The following is a 25,179-nucleotide window of genomic DNA, read 5'->3' on the forward strand; positions in this document are numbered from 1 at the left end:
AAACAATATATTTGTTTATTTGAGTACAGGTTGCTGTTGCTCTGCAGACTGCATTGAGCTCCAGCCCACCCACACTCCCACAGAGCAGTGTCTCCTCCCTCTCTGCAGCAGGTTGAGTTACCTGCCACCTATCACTCACCTGCTCCCGCCTCACCTGCGCTGCGCTCTGCCCTGCTGGTGGAAGGAACCTGTACTTTATAGTTTTAGAGCAAACTGTCGTAGCTCATAACAGACAGCAACAGAGGGTGGTTGAACTTACTGGTAACATTTTCCTGCGGAGCTAATTTGTTGATCGGCTGTGATGACAAGCTGATGCTCCAGGCGCCAACTCCGTCAGCATCCTGTTCCACTGTGAGTTTGTTTGTCAGTTAGTTTCTTTCTTTTTGGTTATGTGTGTGTGTGTGTGTGTGTGTGTGTGTGTTTGTTATGTCATGCGTACTGGAGGGTAACATGGCCCTTTGCTCCATGTACTTGCTCTGCTTCCTCCCACGGTCCACAGACACGCGGGTTTGGGCGATGATCACTAACATGGATGCCATCCATCAGCATTGGCTGTGACTCAAAACCTCCAGGAATGTAGCGTCATCTAGAAAAGTAACATAATGAGGTTCCATTATTAATCTCCTTGGTCTGTTGAATTATAGGTTATACTTATATACTTATACTAAGTGTGTGCCCGTGTGTGTGTGTGTGTGTGGGGGTCAAATGAATGTTATGTGAACAAACAGGGATGGTGCCTGAAATCTGACCTGATTTTGTCTTGCGTTGGGTTGGTGACACTCTCCACACTGTGCCTGTGTTCCCACAACAAACCTGTAACACCATCACAGGCTATTGTAACAATGTAACGTGATTCAGCCATAACACTACATCTGATAAGGGTTATCTCCTATGAAATGCTCAGCTGCTCAGCATTACATAAAGTGCTTGTTATCATACTTGCCTCTGCTGTTCGGCTGTTGATAGTTTCTCGTCTGTGAAATGAGAGGACATTAGGAAACTGGTGCCGCTCTTTATGCATGCATTGGAAGTACAGTATGGCATGGTGCTGCTGTTGGTGTCACTGTGTGGTGAGATATTGTGATGATGCAAACAGCACATGACAACTCTGCAGAGACCTGTGTTCACTGAGGCTGCATAGTTGATGCCACAGTGCATTCATTTAGTTGTGTGAGGGTTTTTTTAGGTGGCAATTTGACAAGTTTCAGTCCAAGTTAGATTGACAATATGAAAAAAATAAACAACAGAGATCACATGACTGATACTACAAGTCTGTAAATGGGTGTAGTGCTTAGTCGGGACTTTGGTTTACTGTCACAGAAGCAAGCATGAACAAGACAAGGCTTTCAGTGAGAAGGGAAATCAGAACAGGCAGATATTATCAGTCACTCTGAAAACAAGGCCAGAGTAAGGCTAAGATAAACTTCCTACACACACAGTTTCCTACCTTTCCATTTATTGTTCTGTATTGTTTTAGCACCCTGTAATTACTACTGAATAAGTGTTGTCCTTTATTTTGAAAAATAATCACTTACATTGTTTCGAAAGAGCCATGAAGGGGACAACACTTTACACCCAGTCTGTTCTGTTCCACCTTCACCTTCTTCATGAAACCTGGCGTCGGTCCAGAGCAGGAAACAATAGCTTGAAAAGAAGATGACCACAGACATGGTACAGAAAGAGGAAGTATATCCTTTGTTCGGACTTCACTTAATAAAACATTTTCTCTTTTTCCTAAGATTTTGTTGCAGTAGTCAGGAGATATATGTGAAATAAAGTCATGCTAATTGGGGAAGTCCATGTTTACCCTCTCTTTGCTTCAGAAGTTCTGGGGACAGTATCGGCGTGAGAGATCTGAGTTGTGTTTATGATCAGCCTTGAGATAAGACTGAGTGACTGCACCTGTAACTTACAACTGTCATACATTGTATTTTACTTGTGTGTATTGTGTGATGTGCTGCTGCTGCTGCTTGTTATTTTAAGGCCATTTTAAACCTCTGATTGTAAATTGTATAGTTTGGTCAGATGAGGAGACATATGACCATGTTCATAGTTTTGTAGGAAGCGGGCCCAGCGCTTTAAAGTGACCTAAGGTCAGCGTCTTTTAGATGGGACTGCTCTCGATGAACACTTAACATGCTCGCTGGAGACACAGGATCCTAACCTCTTGCCACCAATAAATAATACAGACTGAGTTGGTTGCCTAAAGCGATACATGGCTCCTCTGAGTCTAAAAGTCACATGTAAAAGGTAATTATTGTATCCAGTGTAGGACACAGTTCAGATTGGCAATTAATTGAGGAACATTCACACTGTATAAAATCCATAAAAGGATTTAAAAGAACAACAAACACTGTGTTTTGCAATAACACTCCACCGTTTATGTAATGAGACTGTATGTGCTCAGCCACAGTGTGTGTGTGTGTGTGTGTGTGTGGTAGGTGTGATATACTTTACAGTAAGTTACATAACCTTGTCAGTGCATGCCTTGACAGACAAGTTAGAGACTCAAGGATTAGAGCAAAAGGTGTGGGAGACTTTTCTTCTCTCATTTCCTGCCTTCATTTATCGCTCAGATTTACTCTTTACACTCATATCCATTGCAGCTTTGCAAGCATTCAAATTAAACGATCATACATTGCACATGGCAGAAGGGCTGGGCAATATTCCTGTAATAATAATAATAATATGTGTCATTATATATTATACATATACAGTATATATATTTATATATTTTAATATTAACATAGCTTCAGTCTATATCAATATAATGTGAATTTGCTATGATTTGTCTTTTGTCTTATATCCATAAAGAAGTTTAAAACCACATTTTACTGGTTTCTTCAACTTTTACTCAGGAGCAAACTGTCATCTTTAACTATCAGAATTAAAAAAGAAAACTTTTGAAACCTTTTAATTATGGTAATAGTGTTGGTTATGTCACCCAGGCCTACATGATGGGGTGTTAAACCCAACCATATAAAATAATTGCAGCTATTCAGTCACCAAGAGTTTAGATCTAATTACACACTACATATAAGCCTGCTGTCTTCCTTTGTCCCAGTGCAGTCCCTTGTGCAGGCCCAACACCTGGCTCTCCACTCTAGAAGAGCAGGCTGTTTAGTGGACTACACCTCAACTTAGCATGCATCTGCAACCTAAGCTTTTTGAGTTCAAACACCATGGTCTGGAGTTCTAAAGCTCACCTAACTATAGAATGAGGGGAAAAAAAATAAACTTGACGCTTTAGGTATTCACAAGGTATTTTAGGTAAAGTAATGAATGTTTGGATGGACACTTATTTCTCTCCATGTCAGACCTTTTACCCATGTTTTCCTCCTCAGGTCGATGCCTTAAATCATGAGTGTCCCAGGATCTCCGTCGAGGCAAACCAAGTGAGTGTTGCACACATTTCTGCCACCCTCTTGTATATTTACCTTTCTGTGAGTTAGCGAATCACATCATGCTTCATTACTGTCACACAGTCGAAAAGGGAATCACTAATCCAGTGAGTGGAAGGTGGTGCTGGTCAGGGACCTTGGGCATAAAGCAGCTCTGTTGAAAATTGTTTGCTTTCCCTGGGTTCCTGCCTCCATCCTTCCTCCGTACGCCCTCCCTCTCTCCCTTTTCCATTCGACCCTCTCTTTCAGTGGCTCTTGCTGGTCCATATGCTCAATATCTCAGGCTAATCTCATCTAATGTTGGCCAGGCGTTTCTCCCTTTATGTCTGTGTGACAGTGTAGGAGATTTAGGGGGTTTGTGACGCAGGCACAAAGAGGTGCGGGCGAGAAAATGAAGGGTGCAAAGCGTAACCCCGTCTCCTCTTCTTCTTGTCACTGCAGTGGAGTGGCCAGATCGGACAGCAAACTCAGCGCCAAGGCCCTCTACGGTAAGTGACTGTTGGGCAGTGTTTGTCAGTAGGAATATTTAATTGTTTGATTGTTGTCAAGGCTTTGCCTTAACATGCCTTAATTTCTGTAGCATGACTCACTACAGAGTGTTTGTCTTGTCTTACAGTTCATGATTAAGGAGATTGCACTTGTCAAATGGCCAATTTGCTTATTTTTGTATTATTATTAATTATATGTAGCTTATTCACTTTTTGTCTAAAACTATTTAAAAAAAACGACACTTGTGTTTCTTTTCTCTTTTGTATCATAAGCAAGAAAATGTTATTTTGCTTTTTATTTTTTCACCTTCCTGTCCCTATGTGCTCTAGTTTGAGTGACATCTGCAGCAGGAACAAATATTGAAATATATTATAATATTGAAAAACAAATATCAATACTTTTCCAATATTCAGCTAACTGTGGAAAAGTCTTGTTTGGAAATCTAGTACTCTCCAGCCTGCTGCAGCTCCACAGCTTTGCTGCACTATCACAATCCTCACAATCCACACATGGGCACACACGCAGATAAGAGGGCAAGGTCCATTTGTGGGGCCTCATCATGCTTGGCCTGCTGACTTCTCTGTTTGCCATTGAGGGACATGGGAGGGAGGCTGCATTCCTGAAGGGAATGTTAGGCCTAAAATTAAATGCAAACATGTCGTCTTATCTTTTGCATTTGGGGATATTGTAAATGGAAGGATGTGATTGTGTTGCTTCAGGTATTTTTTTTTTACATCTACATTGTGTGGCTGAGTAATAGGCTCATGTTGGGATGAGTTGTCATTTTAGTTTAACAGTTGCATACTTGTGCGAGGGTGTGTTTCTGTGACTGAAACGTGCTATGCTACATTAGCTGGAAGTGCAGGGTGTGTCTGTTTTCAGTGTGTGGCTGGAACAGGGTGGGGATGCTTATGTCTTGCAGGTGAATAAAGGGCACATTGAAAAGTGGAAAGAGGCCGACTCTGCCACTCACTGACTTCCGGTGCTGCCCTCGCTGCCTCAGACATTAGCTCACTGGCTTGTTACTGGCACCCCCTCCACACTGCCGACACAGAGGAACACTGTAGTATAAATAACATATCAGAGACAGACAGAAACCTGCACAGATAGAGGTATGACAACATGACAACCTGTCTTCATGCATGGCTGCACTGTTTCAAATTTAGCACAGCTTCAAATGGCACATGATGGTGTTTTTGTGTTGCAAGATATGTTGTGCTCTAAGCCATCCAAACATCCACAGGAGGCCCCCACTCTTGTGTCCTCTGTGAAATAACCCACTCTGTGTGTGAAGAGGCTTGGCTGTTTTAATCTTGTGTGGCAGATGGTTGCCACTACCTTCCCACTGCAGGATGACACCAGTATGACTGTACTCACTGTGAACGCGAGAGCAGGATAGTGCACAGTATTGTACCGCATCCTTAACAGCAGTAGATGTTTGTGTAGATATACTGTACAGTAGGTCTGCAGTTTGCCACTTCCCCTGAAAAACAGATTCACATTCCTGGATGCAAAAATCTCTGTTATTCACACCGTGCAGGCAGCGCACATGTGATGCAAATCGTTCAATTCTGATCCAGCCTGATCTCTTAGCTTTAGAGTAGAGCACAGACACTCGTCTCCCCAGCGCTTCAAACCATTAAAGAGCTTTCTTGACTTTCTTTGTGGTTGAGGACAGTGTCTATGTCAGGTAAGATCTGTGGAACGATTTAACGATTTAAATTTGTGTACACGTGTGTGTTCAGTTTGGAATTCAATTCTTCAATCGTGATTATAATTTGAATACTAAAAGTTTAATTATTTCCTTGCAAATCAAACTAGATAAAACAAAGAGATTCAACTTTAAGACATTACATCATAGAATGCTTCAGTTTTCAGTTAAAGGTCGAGCTGGGCTTCAGTGTGTTTACAGATTGTGTGATTGATCTGGGCCATGTATCGGTTTGATAAGCTGAAAGGCAGCCATGTTTCTCACTGATCACTGACTCTGGAGAGTCTTGAGGATCTGCCCATCTGCCTACTAAGTGGTTCTTATTGCAAACTGTCACAGCAACGTGACTTGATTGGCATAAATGTCAGTCATTAATAAGACATGGGCCAAGCTCGGCTGTCAGAACGACACCTGATGCTTGTGTTTCACCTGTAGAGAGCTAAGCAGGCTGGAAATTGCAGGAATAGGAATGACAAATGCTCGCGTCATTTGAACAGTGAGGGTAGTGTGAAGGGTTCCTCCTAGAAATAGTTTTCAGTGCTGCAAAAAACACAGCCAAAGCTCTATGGAACATATGAGAACATACTGTTTTCGCCCCCAGTGAATCATCAAATAAAGATCAAATACTGGCAATATTCAATACACTATAAAACCTTGACCCACATGTTGCTACAAGTGCACAAACAGTGGGGCTTTTGTGTCACTGTACGGCACACAAAGCAAAGTGTGTGAGAGCAAAGCAGAGCTGCTGTCTGTGTAGCATTGAAATGTTGACTCTGTTGGGTTGGGGACAGAAAGAGGTCTGATATGAGATCTGATAGTCGAGTTTATAAAGACATGCTCTCATTGTTACCTACAGGCTATTCATTCGATAACTAGGTTGGCGAGCACGCCAGCGCAACAGCAAACAATGATGCTATTAAAAATCATAAAAAAGGTCACTGCATTTTCAGCTGAAAAACTAATGACATTAGTGCTGTGCGGAGTAAAATAATACATCTTTTTCCTGTTAAAATGCAAATGTAGAACATGCAGATGTGTAAATGCAGCCTCACAGGGCCATGAGTATGGAATGTGTGTTTTTGTTTAATCCTCTTTGGTAAAATAGTAAAAGTGATTGGAAGTTTTGGAAGAAGAAGACAAATGTAACTCTCCACCTACCACTTGGAGTCATTTCACCTGCCTTGTTGTTTTTCAAGTTGAGTGCAACACATTTTTTACCTACTGGAAGGCCGAAAGTCACTAGTCGGTGACAAATAACAAGCAAAAATGCCACATATGAGGAAGTCAGCGTGATGAGTTTGAAACGTACCACTGACTTTGACAGAGAGAATCTGACTGTTGCCCTGGGTGGAGTCAGTTTTAATGCTGCGCTGTAATGTTATAAATATAGAATTGGGCAAATCAAATCACATAGACTCTTTGATATGAAAATGAATAATTAACAGCTTTGATTGCACTGTTGCCATTTAAAGTGCTCCGTGGCAGGACACAGACAAGAGACTGAATACAGCTCAGTCTCACATATGTTTCATTTCTTGCAAAGAGATACCCTTATTGGATGTACACATACACCATACTGTGCATGTACATGTTTCCCATTATGTTCTGTATTTTGAGGAGTAATTATACTATATGGTCTATTATAGTATTGCTAAAAGAAAAAATTTGGCACACTATTATATATTTATATGTATGTATATAAGTGCATATGTATGTATATATGTGCATATATATGTATATGTGTATATATATATCTATATATTTATATAGATATATATATACATATATGTGTATATAAATATATATATGTATATATATATATATATATATATGTATATATATATAAAACTAGTACTAGGCACTAGTAGTTGTAGCATAAGTGTGAGTTGTTGTGGGTGGATAATGGCAGTGCCCATAACACCATAAAGAACACATTGCCTTCCTTCCTTATTACCCTGCTGGTCTGTCCCAGCGTGCACATTTTGCATTTCGTCTCATTTTCTTCATTTGCTCAAACGTTCAACATGTGGACTTGGGGTCAGTGTAACTAAAGTGTTGCTACATTGAAACATATACAGTAAGAGCAAAGGCAGGATTTTCAGTGTCTCTTTTTTTAACGATTTTGTTTCTTATCAACAGAACAGAGGAAAAAGTATTCCAACTCAAATTTTATTATGCAGGAGACGTCGCAGTATCATGTCGAGGTAAGTCCTCTTGTATAATGAATATCTAAGATTAGTAAAGTCAGTTTGACTTTGGCTCTGGAGGTTACAGTTGAAGTTGATCATTTTGTATTATCTGTAGTTTTCTTTTTATTTACGTTTCTTTATATACTTTACTGTCACTGTAGTACCTGTTCACCTGACTGTTGACTCTCTCTCATACACTCCTGCACTTGCTCTCTCCTCCCGTGTCTCTCTTTTCTGTGGCCCCGTCTTGGGCCATTTTTGCCTTTATGGTTTTATTATGGCGACTTAGTCGGTCCTTAGTTGCCTATTTTATTGTTGTCCTGTTTTGTTTCGTTCTTTGCTGTTGGCTGGTGATCCCTCTTTCTCTTGTTCTCTCCTTTTCCTACTATTTATTTTTACTTTAACATATTTGTTGTATTATCTGATTGTTGATATGTTGATATGTCTTTCTTGCTATTAAAGGGAATTTTTTTTCCCTCTTGCCTAATGTTTGCTCATTGCGTGATCCTCTGGGCTTCTTTCTTCCTTGTCTTACCAGGCAAAACGCCTTGTAATATTTGATTAGGCTTGATTGGACTGTTAAGCACTTTGTAATACTGTTTGTTATACAAAATGAAGTTTATTGTTAAATTAATTTCAAAAATGTCAGTGAGACTCGTGTGAAAAACAAAATAAAAGCATGGCAATTACTTTATAGTATGATACGTGCCTGTATTTTTCATTTCCCAGAAGGAAAAGCTGACAAATAATTTAATGTCCTGATAACATCTCATCTTTATCGCAATACAATCACAATAAAGCCATAAGGCAGCAGCAGTACTGACTTGATTTTGGCATGACTGAATCAGATACATGGTTCAGATCAGGGCTGTGATGATGAACTATGTCCTGTGTCTGTGTGCACATGTCCTTTGTCACACATGCTTTGCTAATCACAGATAACACCTAAGCTGGCAGAGTTGTGGTTGTGAATATGTTCCACAGTGAGAAGGACTTCACTCTAGCCAGTCATTATGCAAATGATCACAACAAGACTGGTTGAGCACACTGTAGATTTTTGTTTTTCGGTTTCCTCTGATGGTGGTGGGCTATGAACAATTTGTAGAAAAGAAAATGATCATATAAATAATATATTATTGGGTAAATATGTCTTTCTAGTCCAATCTTGATTCTAGAAATATGCAGTCAGCTTTCCTGAGAATCCTAAGATTAAAGAAATTCACTGATAACAGCACTTAATAGTACAAACTCACAGTATCCATGGCAACATTATACTTTGTGTTCCAGTAAAAGCGAATGAGTTCACCCAAGGGAAGACTATGAATGTGCCATTTCCTGTCTCTCATCCTTTCTCAATTTTTTACAGTCCCTCAATATCTACCTTTGCTTCTTCCCATTTGTCTGTGTGTGTGTGAGTGAGTCTGTGCACCATTTGCAGCACTATAATTTACTATTAGATAGTTAGTGAGAATAAGTCAAATAAATGTGCAGGTAAAAGTTTAGAAAACAAGACCTTTTGCAAAATATTACCTTTTCGCAGAAAGGGGGAGTTAAAAAATGATGCCAGGGGCAAATTCTATATGTTTGCTTAGCTTATCAGCAAGAATAAGAATAGGACTAGTCACATAAACCAAATCAGCCCATGAAAGCCTCTAAATATAACTTAATAACATGTTACATGTCATTTATTTTAGTCTTTTCCAGGTGCAAAATGGAGAAGTTGTGCTTAAATAGGGAGTTGTGCATCAGACTGGGAGTAATGGCATGTTGATTTAATGTCAGCAAAAATATCTCCTCCAGTCTCATTTTCAGTCTTTCCGTATTAGTGCTGAGTACTCCGTTGTAATAGTCCTTTCCATCTAACTCTCAACGAGAAAGGGAAAAAGACTTTCTATATTGACTTTTTTCACATATGGCTGTGAGTGTTTTTTTTTTCAATAATTGAAACAAGTTATGTGGTTTTTCAACATCTTAAAATGTGAATATATTTTGTTTCTTTGCTCCATATAACAGAGAAGTCTTTACAACAAAATCATTTTGGTTTGTGGACAAACAATTCGGGAAACACTGATGTTCCTACATTTTCTGACATTTTATGGACCAAACGAAATGAATTTATTAATGAAGAAAACAACCAACAGATCCATCAATTATGACATATAATAATATTATAATAATAATAATAATATAATTTCACACCAAATTTACTTATTATATTAACACACTGCTTCCTTTGTAGCATCTGTCGACGTTCATCATGGATAAAAGAGATGCCATTACCACAGTGGACGATGCCATTAAGAAACTGGCTCTTCTAGATTCAAAGGACAAAATATGGACACAAGAGATGCTCCTTCAGGTCACTGACAAGGCGGTGAGACTGCTGGACTGTGACACACAGGTAACAGCTCGACACATGTCAACACATCACACACATTCAATAACAAAATTCACTTTCAATTGACTGTGTTCTTAATATTTGATCTCCATCCCCTGTAGGAAGAGTTGGAGAACTTCCCTCTCCCCACCATTCAAATGTGTCAGGCGGTGCTGAACCAGACCCGTTACCCCTCTGTGCTGCTGCTTGTATGCCAGGACAATGAGCAGCACAAACCTGACATCCACTTCTTCCACTGTGACGAAGTAGAGGTACGTCTCAGTTGGACTGTTAAAGGCTTGGCTCACTTTGCATCCTTTATTGTCCACGCACGATTGGCCTGCTTTGTGTTTATGCCATTCATAAAAGCATTGGGTCCGATTTCAATTCTGCTAGAGTGTGTGTGTGTGTGTGTGTGTGTGTGTGTGTTTTGCATGTATCCTTTTACATTTTTTCCTGCTTGTCCAGAGGTTTTTGTGAAAGGACAAATTCGCTGTTAAAATTGTGCCGTGTACTTGACATTGTATATCACTCCCTATAGTTCAGGAAAAAGCAATGTCTGTTTATTTTTGGCAGTGGTCGGGGCTTTGTGGCATAGATCACCATAGGAGGATAGAAAAAGATCAATATTCTTCTTGTTTGTAAACTTGAGCATTATTTTTTACCTTGTTGCTCCTCATACTATTTCTCAAAATAGTCATTGTAAAAAAAAAAAAGGCTTAAATTTGCTTTAGATAAGCAAACGCTATAAGATAAAATTTATTTTGTAGATTTGGTATGCATGGTCAGTTGAAAAATTTGAAATGGTTTCATTCTTAGCATATCAATGTTTTATTGTCTTTATTAGTGTGGATCAGGAACTATTTTATATTTTACATTGATTATACATGTACATTGATAAGATTGTGATCTTATGATGTCGTATAATGAGAGATAACGAGGTGATGTCTCACTGCTGGAGTGTTGCGTTGTCCCATTTTTTAAGACAGACTTAAAGGTACTCTCTCTGACAAACAATGAAAGTTGAATTTAGTGACAACCAATCAATAGGTAACCCCAGAAAAAGACAGTATTACACTAACTATTGTCGGGAAACTGCACAGCGATGTATAAACACTATTGTAATAGAACACACTTTGACTCCCTGTGTTCCTCTCTGTCGTCAGGCTGAGATGGTTCATGAAGATATAGACAGTGCCATTGGGGACAACAAGCATGGAAAGAAAATGAGGCTTCAGACTCTGAGGTGAGAACACATATTGAAAAGGGTGACTCTAAACTGCACTTCGAAGTGGATGCTGAAAGTCTTGATGCCTCCTTCTGATCTTCCAGGGTGAATCAGGAGAAAATGAAGCACCACAGGGAAACCATTCTCCCCCCGTCGTCCCCGTCGGCCCCTTCGGCCCCATCACCTGCTCCGAAAGGGCGTGTGGCTGCCCCAGACACACGGAGTAAGTGTAGTCTCACTCTATACCTTTCAATATCAGCCTCCATGTTTTTTTATGATACACTTTTGTGTGTTTGACTGTAGACAGACTAGCCTCCGGACAACATGACACAGAGTCACAAGAAAACCTGGCCCAGCGCATTGAGAGGGACGTGGTGAGTGGTTGTATCCATTATGTTACATTTCACAGCTCATCTCACAATCACGAAATGCTCCCTTTTTGACTAAATCCCAGGATTTGTCCCCTTCAGCAAATTCTCAACTGTGCCCTGGATGACATAGAGATCTTTGTGGCACGGCTGCAAAAGGCAGCAGAGGCCTTTTCCCAGCTCAACCAGCGCAACAAGAGTAAGAAGAACAAGAAGAAAGGACCAGCAGGTCTGTCTCCCTTTCTTCTGATGTGGTGGCAACAAATGCAGTGACAATATATTCATATTGTTCACCTTATTGTGTTTATGTCTCTTTGTGTCCTGTGTCCTGGGACATCATTTATGTGTGGTAGTAGAGGCTGGTTTGTAATACAATATGCATTTTATGATGCAATGTTACTCTTCATTCCCATAGAGTGTGTGTATTTGTGGTATCACTTTGTTGTTATCCCCACACTGTCTGAATGACTTGACTGACATGCTTTTGCCTGACTGTCATGCAATAATGACAGGTAAACTTTTATTTTGCATGGTGTACTTACGTGGTATGACATACGTTTGTATGTGTATGTCCACTTGTGTGGGGAAAACACATGGTCAGTGAAAGTGTTATTTATCCAGACATGAGGAAGCTTCAGAAACATGTACTTCTTCTATTTAGAGGATGCATTTCTCAACTTTGGATTCACTCAAGTGTATAGTGTCATATAGAACACCATTTTGTTATTGATATGCTTTATAACATATTTATAAGAAAAGAGCCAATTGGTAGGAGATATGTCATATGATATGCTTTTACAGTATATAAAGTATATAAATACCATTTAATCATACTTTGGGAACTTCTGAGTCACAGGTTGAGAAACCCTGATGGAACACATCCTTTCTTGAGCTTTTACTTTCTGGCTGTGGTGAAATGTATCTTGTTCAATAACTAACCGTGAGTTGACAACCTTTGTTTCATAAGCAACAGTAAAGATGAAACACGAAAACACTTAGGGCTATGATTTTGAACTTTGGCCAGAAAGTAAAACCTGTGTCCTTTTATACAATCGTCCTGTCTGGTGAGTTGGTAACTCATGCCTCTGTGTGTGGTCATTGTTGGTGTGGTTGTTTACAGTGGGCATGCTGACCCTACGAGCCAAACCCCCCAGTGAAGCAGAGTTCATTGACAGCCTGCAGAAACTGAAGCTGGCCTTGAACCTCTTGGTGAGATATCACAGCACAGATCTCCTGTCTATGTCGTGTTCTTCAGCTGCCCCTCTCTGCAGTACATTCTCAGTGTGTCTCTTTCACTGCTCCCCCTGCAGGCCAAATTGAAGAAACACATACAGAATCCAAGTGCGTCTGAGCTGGTTCATTTCCTCTTTGGCCCACTGGAGCTGGTAAGACCTAAACTCCTGTGCCGCTATATTTGATGTCAAGTGGATTAATTCATGCCCTCAGTGTTGACACAGCACCACAGATATGTGTGTTAATAATAGCTTGATTCTTTTAAATTGACATAATGAGAGAAGCCAACAGTTTGCTTTGGTGTATCAGACATTCCTCATGTTCCTTTTTATGGCACCACATCTACTCCACCACATCTAACCTCTTACCAGACTGGAGCGACATGGCTTTCAGCCCTGACATACTGGAGGTGCAGCTGCACTTACATAATGTTGCAATGTGCAGCCACACCTTCGATACTGCTCGTTAGAAACACAGAGCAGTGATCGAGCTCTACATTGAGATGGTGCAGTAACCTCTGGACACTCTAGATTTGCCTGATAAGTTGTAGATACGTACACTAAAAGTGGTGCCACGGAGGTCACCTGTCCTCAACAACAGTTAGAAATATGGAGCAGCTACAGCCAACATCTGTCCTCAATGCCTTATAAATAAGACACCTCAAGTCTGTTTATTATCATATATTTAACTGTTCATTTCCAAATTAGACTTTTTATTTGATAATGAACACAGTTTAATTTCCTATATTAAATCGAGAGCTAACGATGGACTTTGGATAGTGGATATTGTGGCTTCAAGCATCAAAAACTGTCAAGTATCGACAGTGGTGTAAGATGCATGCTTAGTTTACTTACTCTTTGTGGAAAATTCCGACTAAAACCAACAAGTGCTGGCACTAAAACTCAGGCATCATTAGCTATGTCACAAAAAATGTCTCCCTGCATACAAAAATATTTTTTTTCTATCTATGAATGTTTGCACAGGTGCTGCAGAGCTGTGGGAGTCCTGAACTGGCACGTTCAATCATCTCGCCTCACCTTTCCAGAGATGCCGTTGAGTTCCTGCGCGGACACCTCAGCCCCAAAGAATTGACTATGTTTGAGCTGCTGGGGGAGGGATGGACCAAACCCAGGTACATGCGCATTACTGTGGACTCAGTCTGTTTATGTTTATGTTTAGCTTCAAAGCAATCTTTGAAAATACCTTACACTCCTGCTGTTCCTACAGAGCAGAGTGGCCCAGGGATCAGTGTGCTCCTCCTTACTATCCAAAGTTCCGTAATGGCTGGGAGCCACCAGCAGACTTCTTCCAGACAGCGCCATGGGAAACAGAGGACTCCATGGGGCCACTGCATTCCCCCACCAGCCCTGATTACAGGAAGCCCACAGCAGAGGAGGTAAAAGTTAGATTAAATCATAACTGTCTGAAAATCACTCATCATTACAGAAGATTTTAATATTTCATCTGTCTTTTTTACAGTTTTTTGGAACTCATTCCTCCAGCTCATCAAACGGGTGTGTACGCCTTTCACACACTTTCCAATCTCCTTCACACAACAAACAATCATGTCACACTGTGCTATCTTAACAGGTCTTACGGGAGGTCGAAATATGCCAAAATTCGCTACCACTTTGTAGCCAGGAATGCCACCGAGCTGTCAGTGCTGCAGGATGAAATCCTTGAGGTAAAAACGTTTTTGAATACATTTGCATATTTCAAGTGATTGTGCTGGTCACTGAGAGGGACTCTTAGACTAGACATACACTGTTACTGAGTTAAGTAGTCTTTGTCAGTGCTGTGGAGTGAGATGTCGAGTCTTTCTCACAGGTGATCGAGACTGACAAACAGTGGTGGAAGCTAAGGAATCGCAGTGGGCAGGCTGGCTACGTCCCTTATAACCTCCTGGATGTGGTGAAGATCGAGGAGCCAGAAAGCGTCTTCAGCCAGGTAACCTGCAGCACATACTGTATTGTGCATTAACATTATTACATTCTTGATGATCACCTATAGAACTTAATTAGGGTCTATGATAATGATGATGACGCCTCCCTTTTTTCTCACAGTAAGAGCACAACACGTGCAGCGTTACATTCTGCATATTTTGTTGCAGCTTGGTGTATTTTTCCCCTCAGGCAACCACTCAAACCAAACGATTGACATTAAAGTGTCATAAAACATTTCACATTCTCACTCTTGCAGCAGTGTTAAGTAATTATGCAGACACCAGTTTGTCTGCTCTCATGAGAACGAGTCGATTAGAATGCAATTTAGCTGAAGGATGTGTTTGTCGTTCAGCTGTGCACAAACCAGATTTCTTGTAATTGCTTTCATGCATTTCACCTACAAGTTATTATCTTTATCTCAGCCACTCAAACGAGAACATACTGCATAGAAATTGATTCTGGTAAATGTAATCAATTGCTGATTTGTGTAATTTAAAGAGACAAGTAAAATAGATTATGGTGCATTGGCTGATAACACATCTACTGTAGTGTATATAGGTCATGATTAAGAGGGGAATTAGTAACTAAATTAGTAATTAAAATAAATATAATGAAAATAATTTTTAATAATGTACACACATAGTTTTTAATTAACTATATAATGTATACAATCCCTGTAGAGTTACAGCTTTGTGTACTAACTTTGTTGGTTGTTCACACATTCTCACTGAAAACCCTGAATTCCTCCAAAAAACCCACAATACTCTACGATAGTTTTACTGCATCTAGTACTGCATGTAGCTTCCCTTCCTGGGGTGAAATACCTGCACACACATATTTTCCTTTTGGCTCTCGGGCAAAAATGTATCTGACAGAATGAGAATTAAAAACAGAATTCTAAAATCAGCTGAGGTTCTTCCATGAACTTGTTTTGTTTTTTGTCTCCGTGTGTACAACAGGACTACAGGATGTCCCCTCCTGGTCCTATGAGTCCTCTGGAAGGATTTAACCACGGCATACACAAAGACAAACGTGAGTCAAACAAAGTCCGATTTAGGAATCACAGATTTATGACTGCTCTGGTTCTGATGTCTGTTACCACCCTGTTTCTAACCTGCAGTGATGGATGAAGTAAACACTGAGTTATTAACAAAGATCACCGCTAGCAAAAGCCAACCACCGCCGAGGAAATTTCGTGTGGAGCGACCTTCTGGTGCCCATATACCGCTCACCTATGACTCTAAGCCAGAGCAGGTGATCACATGGCTCAGCGCAAATGGTTTCTCAAAACCGTAAGTCGCCCATGACAATCAACAGTCCTTCAAATCAAAACACCTTAAAGAGTAACTTGGCCAGGAAAATTTGCTGACCTCCAGCACCTTAGCTCCTCCTCTTGCACTGTGTAGGAGGCAGGCTTAAAACTTTAAGTTGCATGTTACTGCTGAATACTTCCCACCTTCCTTTCCAAGTAATGTAGGAGAATCTATGGTATCATTAAAACTCAAAAAAAATTTTAGTTTAGTTTGCTCCTAGTGTAAAATAAAGGGCTCATTCTGTGGTAATGATAATAATAATTGAGGTGATAGTTTACTTTAAAAAAAACCCCACCAGTTTAATTATATTATACTAATGGAAATTATTTCACCTAATTCTCCTACACTAGACCCATCAAGGCTTTTTTACACTGTGTGTTATACATTGTTTATATATCGTCAGTCAGTCTGTAGCTGCTTCTTCTGATCAGAGGAAACAATGTCAACATCTATTTGATGTGTTGTCTAGTTCTTCCAACGTGATTCTGAGTGAAATATCTGTCTGAAACCAGTTGGTTTTGTCATTATCATTACTTTTATGATTATCATAGAGTTTATTTATTTGTATTGCATGTTAAATGTCATGCCGCCAATGGATTCTGATGACCTGTTAGGCTCAGTATTACATTAATTCATGAGGCCCCTGCATCTAAGAGAACTCCATGGAAGAGGACATGTACATAGTGTAACATAAAGGGCTCATTCCAAGATAATAAAAGCACAGTTTTTAATTGTCAGGTTATAACAAATTGAGTAGAACATAATTATTCATATTGTATTCAGTTTCTGTCTATAGATGGATATAGAAGGCTACAGACATTAAAACTAATAATGACCACACCAGGGCCTCGCCTGCCATGACGCGACATGACACGTGCCACAACAACTTAGTAGATGCATCTTACCAGTCCACTCACAACTGGAAATGTAGACGTGTAAAAGTAGGGGATCATATAAGTGTTTTTTTCCCTGTAGGACGGTTGATTGTTTGGGGATCTTAACTGGAGCCCAGCTGTTTTCCCTCAACAAAGAAGAACTGAAGGCAGTGTGTGGAAACGAAGGTGGTCGTGTCTACTCTCAAGTCACTGTGCAGAAAACACAGCTAGAGGTTGGTCACGCACGCCTTTCTGGGGTTTTGCATGTTATCTCTGTGTATGTGTGTGTATGTCGGGGGGTTCTTTCCAGGGTCTTCCAGCTTTCTCCTACAGTCCAAAAACAAGCACAGGTTAATTAGACACTCACATTGAATGTGAGATTGAATGGCCATCGGTCTCTGTATGTTAGCCTTAGGATGGAGTGGTGACGTGTCCGTGTGTACCCCACCTCTCGCCCTCTGTCAGCTGGGTTTGGCTCCAGCTCCCCTCACACAGTAGAATAAAATGGATGTATGGATATATGGAAATCCTTTGATCTATTTACTTATCTTTATGGAACATGGTTACACATGCGAATATCCATCCATCCCTCTTCTACTCCACTCTATCCTCCACATGAGAGTCGCGGGGGTTGCCGTGCCAATCCCAGTTGACTCAGGGCGATAGGCGAGGTAAACCCTGGACACGTCGCCAGTCCATCACATGGCCACATAGAGAACATGTCTGTGTACATTACACAGGGATATTAAGTTATTTATTTATTTAAGGAGGGACATAGCACATTAATGAACGGCAACATGTAAATATACCAGATCGAAGCCATTATTTACTTCCCTAATCTTATTATAGTAATAATGATGATAATAATAATAATAACAATAATGATAACTAATTAAAACTTTAAAAATCAAAGCAAACTGGAAGAAAAATCGAACCTGTATGGGGGAAACAAATCAAGAATCAATTTAAACAACCCAGAATCTTAATTCTCCAACCCCATAAAATGAATCAAACAGCTCAAGTTAACACATGAAGGTCGATTATACTTGTCAAAGTAGCATAGCAGACTGATTACACGTACCAAACTAAGATATCATACTTACTTTTCTATTCTTGAGTGAAAACATCAAGTTAACCAAATCAGTCATCAAAGTAGTATCGAGGTCAAAGTCTCAGTTTGAGTCCTAATCATAAGGATAGTCACAGGTTGTAGCAGTGGGAGCCGCGATAATGACCATATTGACATTGGGGACATTGGCAGGTTCACTCGGGGTCTTCGGCTAAAAAGAGTGAGTTATCCACTTACTGACGAGGGATTTCAGATATTATTATATATAAATGATTAATATTTTTTAATTTTTAGAAATAACCGATTATTTTATCATTTATCCACTTATGCACCTAATGTGTTATTCTTGTGTGTTTTATTTTTCAGCTTTTTAAATGATTTGTTAAGCTCTTTGAGCTGTGTTTTATGTATGGAATAGTTTTAAAACACATTACACAAAGCACAAATGCACAGTTTACCTGGGTCAAAACGTAAGTGGTTTTAAAAAGAAAAAATATTTGGTTTAATCCTGGTTTTCTCCTCACCTCAGTTTCAAATAACTTATCAGCAAAATTCACTGATACTTATGTTGTATTTTTTTCCTCAAGTCTTTTACACTTATTAACAGGAGAATCCTTTAACTGTTTAACTTAAAGTGAATAGGACATTATAATAAACAGACCTACTGTACATCCTCCTCACAGAAGAGCAGTGGAGACTCAGAGCTGCAGGAGGTCATGAAGAAGAGGCAGGAGAGGATCGATTCTGGCAGCAAAGACTGAACCTGTTGACCCGTGTCTCTCATTCAGATGCTTCCTAACAGCTTTTAAATCAGTACGCTGTTAACAGTACATTATACTGAAATGCTGTATAAATTTGAATCTTATATTTATTTTGTATCATGCAATGTGTTGTGTATTCATGTGTTCTCTTATCTAATTATGTTGCTTCATGTTTTAATTGTCTCACGAGTATTTTGTCCTTAAAGAGATGTTTGTGCATGGGAAAGAAAGGATGTACAGTTTGGTGTCTGTGGACGTGCGCGTGTGGACGTGTATGTAACGTGCATATTTGTACCAGCCGCGTAGTTAATGTTCATGTTCATGCTCAATGTTATAATTGCAGCTGTTTATTCAGTGAGGTGGTAAATAAGATTTTAGCGATTGCATTGTTTTCTGAAAATCTGTGCCAGAATTAGGGCTGAACAATTTGGAGAAATTACATTTACAGATGTTGCTTTTTTTTTTAAAGTCAAGCAAGCTTCAGTTCATTGTTGACTGTGTAATACATACAAAACATGATTTGCATATGAAATAATCAAAATATGAACTATTCTATATTCCAATGCAATGGAAGTTAAAGATATTGTTTCCGATATCTATTGCATTTGCATTAAACATAGAACAATAAAAACTCCAAACTGCAACCCTGTGATTTGCTAATTGCGTTGTTTCAAGTTGTGATTTTGATTTGAAAACAGTGAATTGTTCAGCCCTAGCCAGAATGTGTGACACATTTTCTGATACACAGCCAATTCTTTTCATATTACTGTATACAACTATACCATAGTCCATGCTAGTGCTCATATTCCATGCAGTCCAGTCCTCATCATGGTCGATAGCTTATAATTTGCAGTAGGTATTCATGTAAATAATATTGCTGTTTGAGTTCAGATCCTTCGGGCAAGCTTACACTACAGAGAAACTCCCACTAATCCTGTCAGTATCAGTGAAATGCTGTCATTAATATGTTCTTTTTTGCTTTGTGGTATTTTGCAGTGTAAACCACACTGAAAATAAAGTATATGCAGGAGGGTATGCTGCTCTGATGTTGATTAAAGGAGGGTTTTTTTTTGGGACACACTGTTCAAAAAGTAATTAAAATAAACTTAAGTAAACATTTGGCATCACTGACTTTTTGTGCATAGTTCCACCAGAGGTAAAGAAACAGTTAACACACGTTCTTCATTGTCACAGGAGATAAGAGACAACTATGTAGGTGATGGAGACAAATGTGGAACAAACTCAAGAGTTTTCATTTGTCTCTGGAATCATCATGTTTTATTGATCAATCAGTATCATATAATAGATACAGGAAAACACTGCTTCACATAGCTCCCTATCATTTCACTTACTGTTTTTATTACACCATGATACTAAGTATGAAGGCTATGAAAACTAAACAAAAAAAAGAAAAGAAAGACATTAGGCACTAACACCAACAGAGAAAAAAAGAAAGAATGATTATTTCAACATTTCACTGGATCATAAAACAAAACAATCAATTCGAAGAAGACATTACATGTATGTGTGTGTGTGTGGGAGGGAAATATCATTTATGGAGATATGCATCCAGCCAGAGGTCTCCAGAGGCTTTCAGTGACCTGGAAAACAAAGATTAGAAAAGAAACATGAGTTAATAAACTGTTGAGTTCATTTATCAAGGAAGTGGTGCAGCTATCCTCCATGTGTCACAGTAAATGTGCATAGACAGACAGACATATAGTTGGACTTACTTGACTATGTCAGCAAAGCCTTGCCACATTGTTTTCACCTGGTAGGACATACCATGTTTTTCACAGAGTGCACGGACCTGCGGGGCCACCAGTGAATAGTTGTGGCGAGGCATCCTAGGAAACAGACTTCAGAGACAAAAGAAAGACTGTTTTCAACAGCTCGAGTTTCACACATTTGTTTTTAAGCAGTTTATTACACTGAAGGACGCCAAATATAGTCTGTCCAACTTCTATAAAAAGAAGCAACACTTTTACACGTCGACATTTTGACAGGTTACTTTTACATTCACATGTGTCTGTTTGTTGTTAGGGTCAAGACTTGAGTGCAAATCTCTTCCAAGGGTGGCCTGGCCAAGAGGTCATCAGGGCACGTCATAGAAAATATTAGAAATATAGAAATGTCTATTGTTAATTTCACAATAAATATTGAGTGATGGACACACAGCTGATAAAAGCCTTTTGTGTCTGTAGAATGGTTGAATTCAATTGAACATCAGACTGCTGACATTGCACATCAGGAGGCCTGAGGTTTGTTTTGGTTGACCTTTAGCTCACAATTCCACTTTCAAGACTGAGTCATTTGACATACTGATGTTCGATTTGAAAGTTGAGGTGTCCGCTAAACCAGTCGTTGAAGGAGGACTGCTCGATGTTGCAGGTGGCTTGCAGCTAAAGAAGTAGATGAGAGAGAGAGAAAAAAGAGTGCAGATGATAAGATGATACATGAGCAGCACCTGCAGGACACAGCAGTTAGAGCAGTTTCCCTTAAAAAAAACAAACCCAGTTACCTGCATGGTTAACCAGTCCTGGTGCTTCTCGTAGTCAATGTCCATCGGCAGATGATTCATCTGAGTCACCCACACGAACCAGTGACTCTCCAAAAACCTGAAACATTGACAACAATAGTCCATGAATGGCATTTTGCATCATGTACTCACGGCGCTGCATACAATGAACTAGAGGTCCTCCATAATTGTTTCCATTAATATATTTAAATTGAAAAATAATAATGAAGGACTGAGCATACATGTCTTTTGCATTTTTAAAGGTGTGATGTGACATTGTTCCTCAAAACTGTGAGGTTTTGTGTGAACAATCTACAATAATAGTGTAGCGCAACATATCTGCTAGTTTGGAGTTTATTTAAGATATAACGAAACATAACAAAATCAAATCTTTCACAAAGACAGCACAAAAAATTCAAGTAATCAGACGTTTTACCTGACAAAGGTCATGAGAGCCAGTGAACCAAACACACCGAACAGGGGTACGTAACAGTAGAAGTAGCGAAGATAATACGTCATGGCCCAGGACAGATCCTTCACAAGACAAGCAAGTTATTATGGTTTATATGATCTACACAATATCAAGAATGAATACTCATATTTGCCTGTCTCAATTAGATTCTGCTGTGTTTTTGCTCAATTATTTGTCTTTAAATTATATTTAATGTTAATAGAGATTAAGAACCTGCTAGAGAAACGTAAATGTCACTGTACTGCACAGGAGACAAGGTCTTACCACCCAGTCACGGCGGGAGAGCATGGTGTACATGATGTTAAAGTTGTAGAAAACTGGAATGAGCAGAGGAGGTCCCACTACAAGAGAAACAGATGGCAAACATTGCTGTAAAGTGCTCATGCTTTCATTCATTTTTTCAAATGACTCGTGCAAAACATACCAAGAAAGAAGTACTGGTGTTGATGCTGGTAGGGCATGTTTTTAATCTTTTTTACACCGTACTGGAACAGAGAGGAACACGTAGTGAGACGTGGATCAAGTTTGATGTTAATATGTCAGGCCTGTCGTCGCTGACAGGATTTAGCATGGGTACTTGGACGAGTACTGCAAAAACAGGCAGAAACCTGGAAACTAAAAGTCCACGACTGACAAAATGTTGTGTACATATGTAAAATAGTTCAAAGTTCAAATTGTAAATGTGAAATTGTTTGTTTACGTCATTTTAGAGTTCCTATTTTGTTATAAACTTGAAAAATCCAAATGTGTTTTTTTGTCTTTTATTCCTTCAAACTGTTGTTGTACAGTCAAAACACAGAGTAATATTGAATAACTGCCATTATAGAAAGTTGATGAACTCACTGAACATTTTTTTTGCAATTCTACAGCCATTAAATCAAAACAAATCCTTAGAATTATGGTCATAAGAGGGTTAAAGACTGTCGTTGGAAACTGTGTTGTGCTACTTGCCTCAACAGGCTGTGTGGTACCAAGTACAAAGACGTCCATCAAGTTGATATCAGGGTCCTTTTTGAAGACGTTGGGTTTAGCGTGGTGCTGGAAATGTCGATGATTCCACCAGTTGGCAGAAGCTCCCTAAGAAAACTATCTTTTAATATCTATGTTTAAAGAAAGGAAACAATGCAAAGGATCATATCCATCACCTTTAAATGACCGATGACAAGCTTGTGCACTAGATGATTCCAGCGGGACTTCTTGAAGACAGACAGGTGGCCAAAGTCATGCTGCAGCCACCCAGCCTGTGACTACAGGGACAAAAAAAAAAAAAAACAGTAAGCATTTTAACATTTCTTTGTTGTGCAACTGTTAGGGCAAGAGATGATGATGTTGGAGAAACCTGAGCAGTTGCCAGTAGGACTGCACAGAGGATGGTCAGTATCCAGTTGCTTCCCCAAAGCCATATCATCAGCCAGGCGAGGGCCTCTAGCAGCACAATGTGACCGAGGTGGAGGAAGAAGAACAAAGGCTGAGCTTGAAACAGACCCTGGCTCTCCACCTGAGCACGTAACGCGTGAAAGTCCTGTATTAATCCTGCCTGACAACAAAGAAGAGGAGGATAAGGTGACACAGAAACATCCCATAAAGCTCACACAGTCAAGAAGTGCAGTGTCATTTTCCTGGAAACAGTTTTTAGAGCTTTTAAGGACGGGCACGGTGTTAGGGTTTTTGATAAAAATGTAAAAAACAAAGGCAGTTGTCGGAGGATGAGTGTCCAGAATGTCTTGTCTGACCGTCTTATTGTCCTCAGGTGTCTCTGCACATGTTGCAGTGAGACTAAAGCTGCTACTTGAATAAAAGAGTGTTGGGTTTTATCTTCAACAATGGAGACCAGGCCAATCACCGAGGGTTTACAGGACAATAGGTGAAAGTATCTGGTTAGCTGGCAGGTTCAACTTAGCAACACGAGAAACGCCTTAACTGTAACCAGCATAACTTAACATTTTATGAATTTCCCTAAAATGATCACTATGATGTGAGTTTCAGGGATATTTCCATCATGCGATATTAATGGTAAAAAAGTATCTGATAAGAAACTTGAGATATGTTAGAGCAGGGGTCTCAAACTCAAATGACCTGGGGGCCACTGAGCATCAGTTGGGGGCCGGTCAAGTGTGGAAAAAAAACAGACAGATTTTTGGGAAAGCAAGTGTTCAGGCCGCGGTGGGGCGATATGATCTTAAATTATATCATGATAACAATATTAGTGACAACATTTCAAAGAATTTCAAAATAAAAGTGTTTTGATACAGAGCGATATATAGCTTGTGACTTGTAAAAACATATTTATGATGCAAAATGATGATTTACAATGCGAACAAAATCAACCAGAGGGCCGCGACTTTGAGACCTCTGTGTTCGAGGCTGGAATATTCACGCGGTAAATCAAAATCCGATCCTTACTTAATTTTCAAATTAACAATGTTTGGCCTGTGTGTGCAAAGGAAAAAATGCATCTATTTCGAGGCGCGTGTTTTCGTTTAGTTTCAGTTTTAGGATGAAGAATTGATGGACCCTTCAGGGGTTGGATGGATTGATGGCTCTCACATTTTTGTTTCCGTCATGGCTGGGCTCTGATGGTGCCAGCTCTCCAATCAGCAGAGGCTTCAGAAACTTGTGCACAAATTTGGCATCTGGATGAAAAGCAGCAAATGCCTCCTGCAAAACAGAGATGACAAATGACTTCTGTGATGAAGAAGAAGAAGAAGAAGAAGAAGAAGAAGAAGGACTTCTGTGACGAAGAAGAAGGACATCTTCCACTGACATTGACATGTATTTCAAAGGAAACACTTACCGTGGCGTCCTGTCCAGCATAGTGAGTGATGACACGAAACCCTCCTGGATGTCTTTTTGACCACTGAGTGGTGTTGTAAACCTTTCGATCTATAACCAGCCACTGGTCATTCTTGCTGCTGTGGCTCTGCACCTCCTTCCAGGTGTACACAGCTCCAGCTTGTCCGTTGCATAGCTCTCCAGGCTTTGTCAGCTGACCTCCGTTTCTCATCCTCTCGTCCCTGCTGTTCCTGTGTTGATCCACGTGTGCACTGAAGTGCCTGCAGTTGTGGTTAAGCTCTTCCACCAGAGTCTGACACCTGGATGTAAAAACTGTGTTAAACACCCTTCTGACAGACAGACAGACAGACAGACAGTGACAGACGGAGCAGAGGTAACAGCCGGCAGTGGAAGACTTTTTTAATCCCTTTAGTTTGACCATCAAGCCGGGTGAAAA

At 39.8% G+C, this 25,179-nt stretch overlaps 2 protein-coding genes across 5 annotated transcripts; one reads left to right on the plus strand and one right to left on the minus strand.

The window, feature by feature from the left end:
- Positions 1–125: 125 nt before the first annotated feature.
- On the plus strand, positions 126–20,378 carry LOC122760509 (epidermal growth factor receptor kinase substrate 8-like protein 2). Of its 4 annotated transcripts, none has more exons than XM_044015581.1 (21): positions 126–363; positions 3,345–3,395; positions 3,843–3,889; positions 7,744–7,808; positions 10,033–10,194; positions 10,293–10,442; positions 11,337–11,416; positions 11,503–11,621; positions 11,702–11,772; positions 11,869–11,995; positions 12,887–12,975; positions 13,077–13,151; positions 13,983–14,131; positions 14,227–14,395; positions 14,479–14,513; positions 14,590–14,683; positions 14,827–14,946; positions 15,902–15,974; positions 16,063–16,234; positions 17,231–17,363; positions 18,883–20,378. In XM_044015581.1, exons 2-21 carry the CDS (start codon positions 3,361–3,363, stop codon positions 18,958–18,960), a joined length of 2,043 nt encoding a protein of 680 aa, XP_043871516.1. In that variant the 5' UTR covers positions 126–363; positions 3,345–3,360; the 3' UTR covers positions 18,961–20,378. The 4 variants fall into 4 exon arrangements, with proteins under 4 accessions (XP_043871516.1, XP_043871515.1, XP_043871513.1 ...); XM_044015580.1 differs by having other exon boundaries at positions 126–351; XM_044015578.1 differs by lacking the exons at positions 126–363; positions 3,345–3,395 and having other exon boundaries at positions 3,778–3,889.
- Positions 20,216–25,179, minus strand: LOC122760510 (acyl-CoA Delta-4 desaturase-like). Its single transcript, XM_044015583.1, has 12 exons — positions 24,745–25,179; positions 24,498–24,608; positions 23,290–23,487; positions 23,096–23,197; positions 22,902–23,027; positions 22,375–22,435; positions 22,215–22,291; positions 21,915–22,012; positions 21,482–21,578; positions 21,283–21,362; positions 20,694–20,819; positions 20,216–20,561 (listed from the first exon to the last, which is right to left on the minus strand). Exons 1-12 carry the CDS (start codon positions 25,162–25,164, stop codon positions 20,510–20,512), a joined length of 1,548 nt encoding a protein of 515 aa, XP_043871518.1. The 5' UTR covers positions 25,165–25,179; the 3' UTR covers positions 20,216–20,509.

This window comes from Solea senegalensis, unplaced genomic scaffold, assembly GCF_019176455.1.
Source record: "Solea senegalensis isolate Sse05_10M unplaced genomic scaffold, IFAPA_SoseM_1 scf7180000013710, whole genome shotgun sequence".
NCBI classification, from domain to species: Eukaryota; Metazoa; Chordata; class Actinopteri; order Pleuronectiformes; family Soleidae; genus Solea; species Solea senegalensis.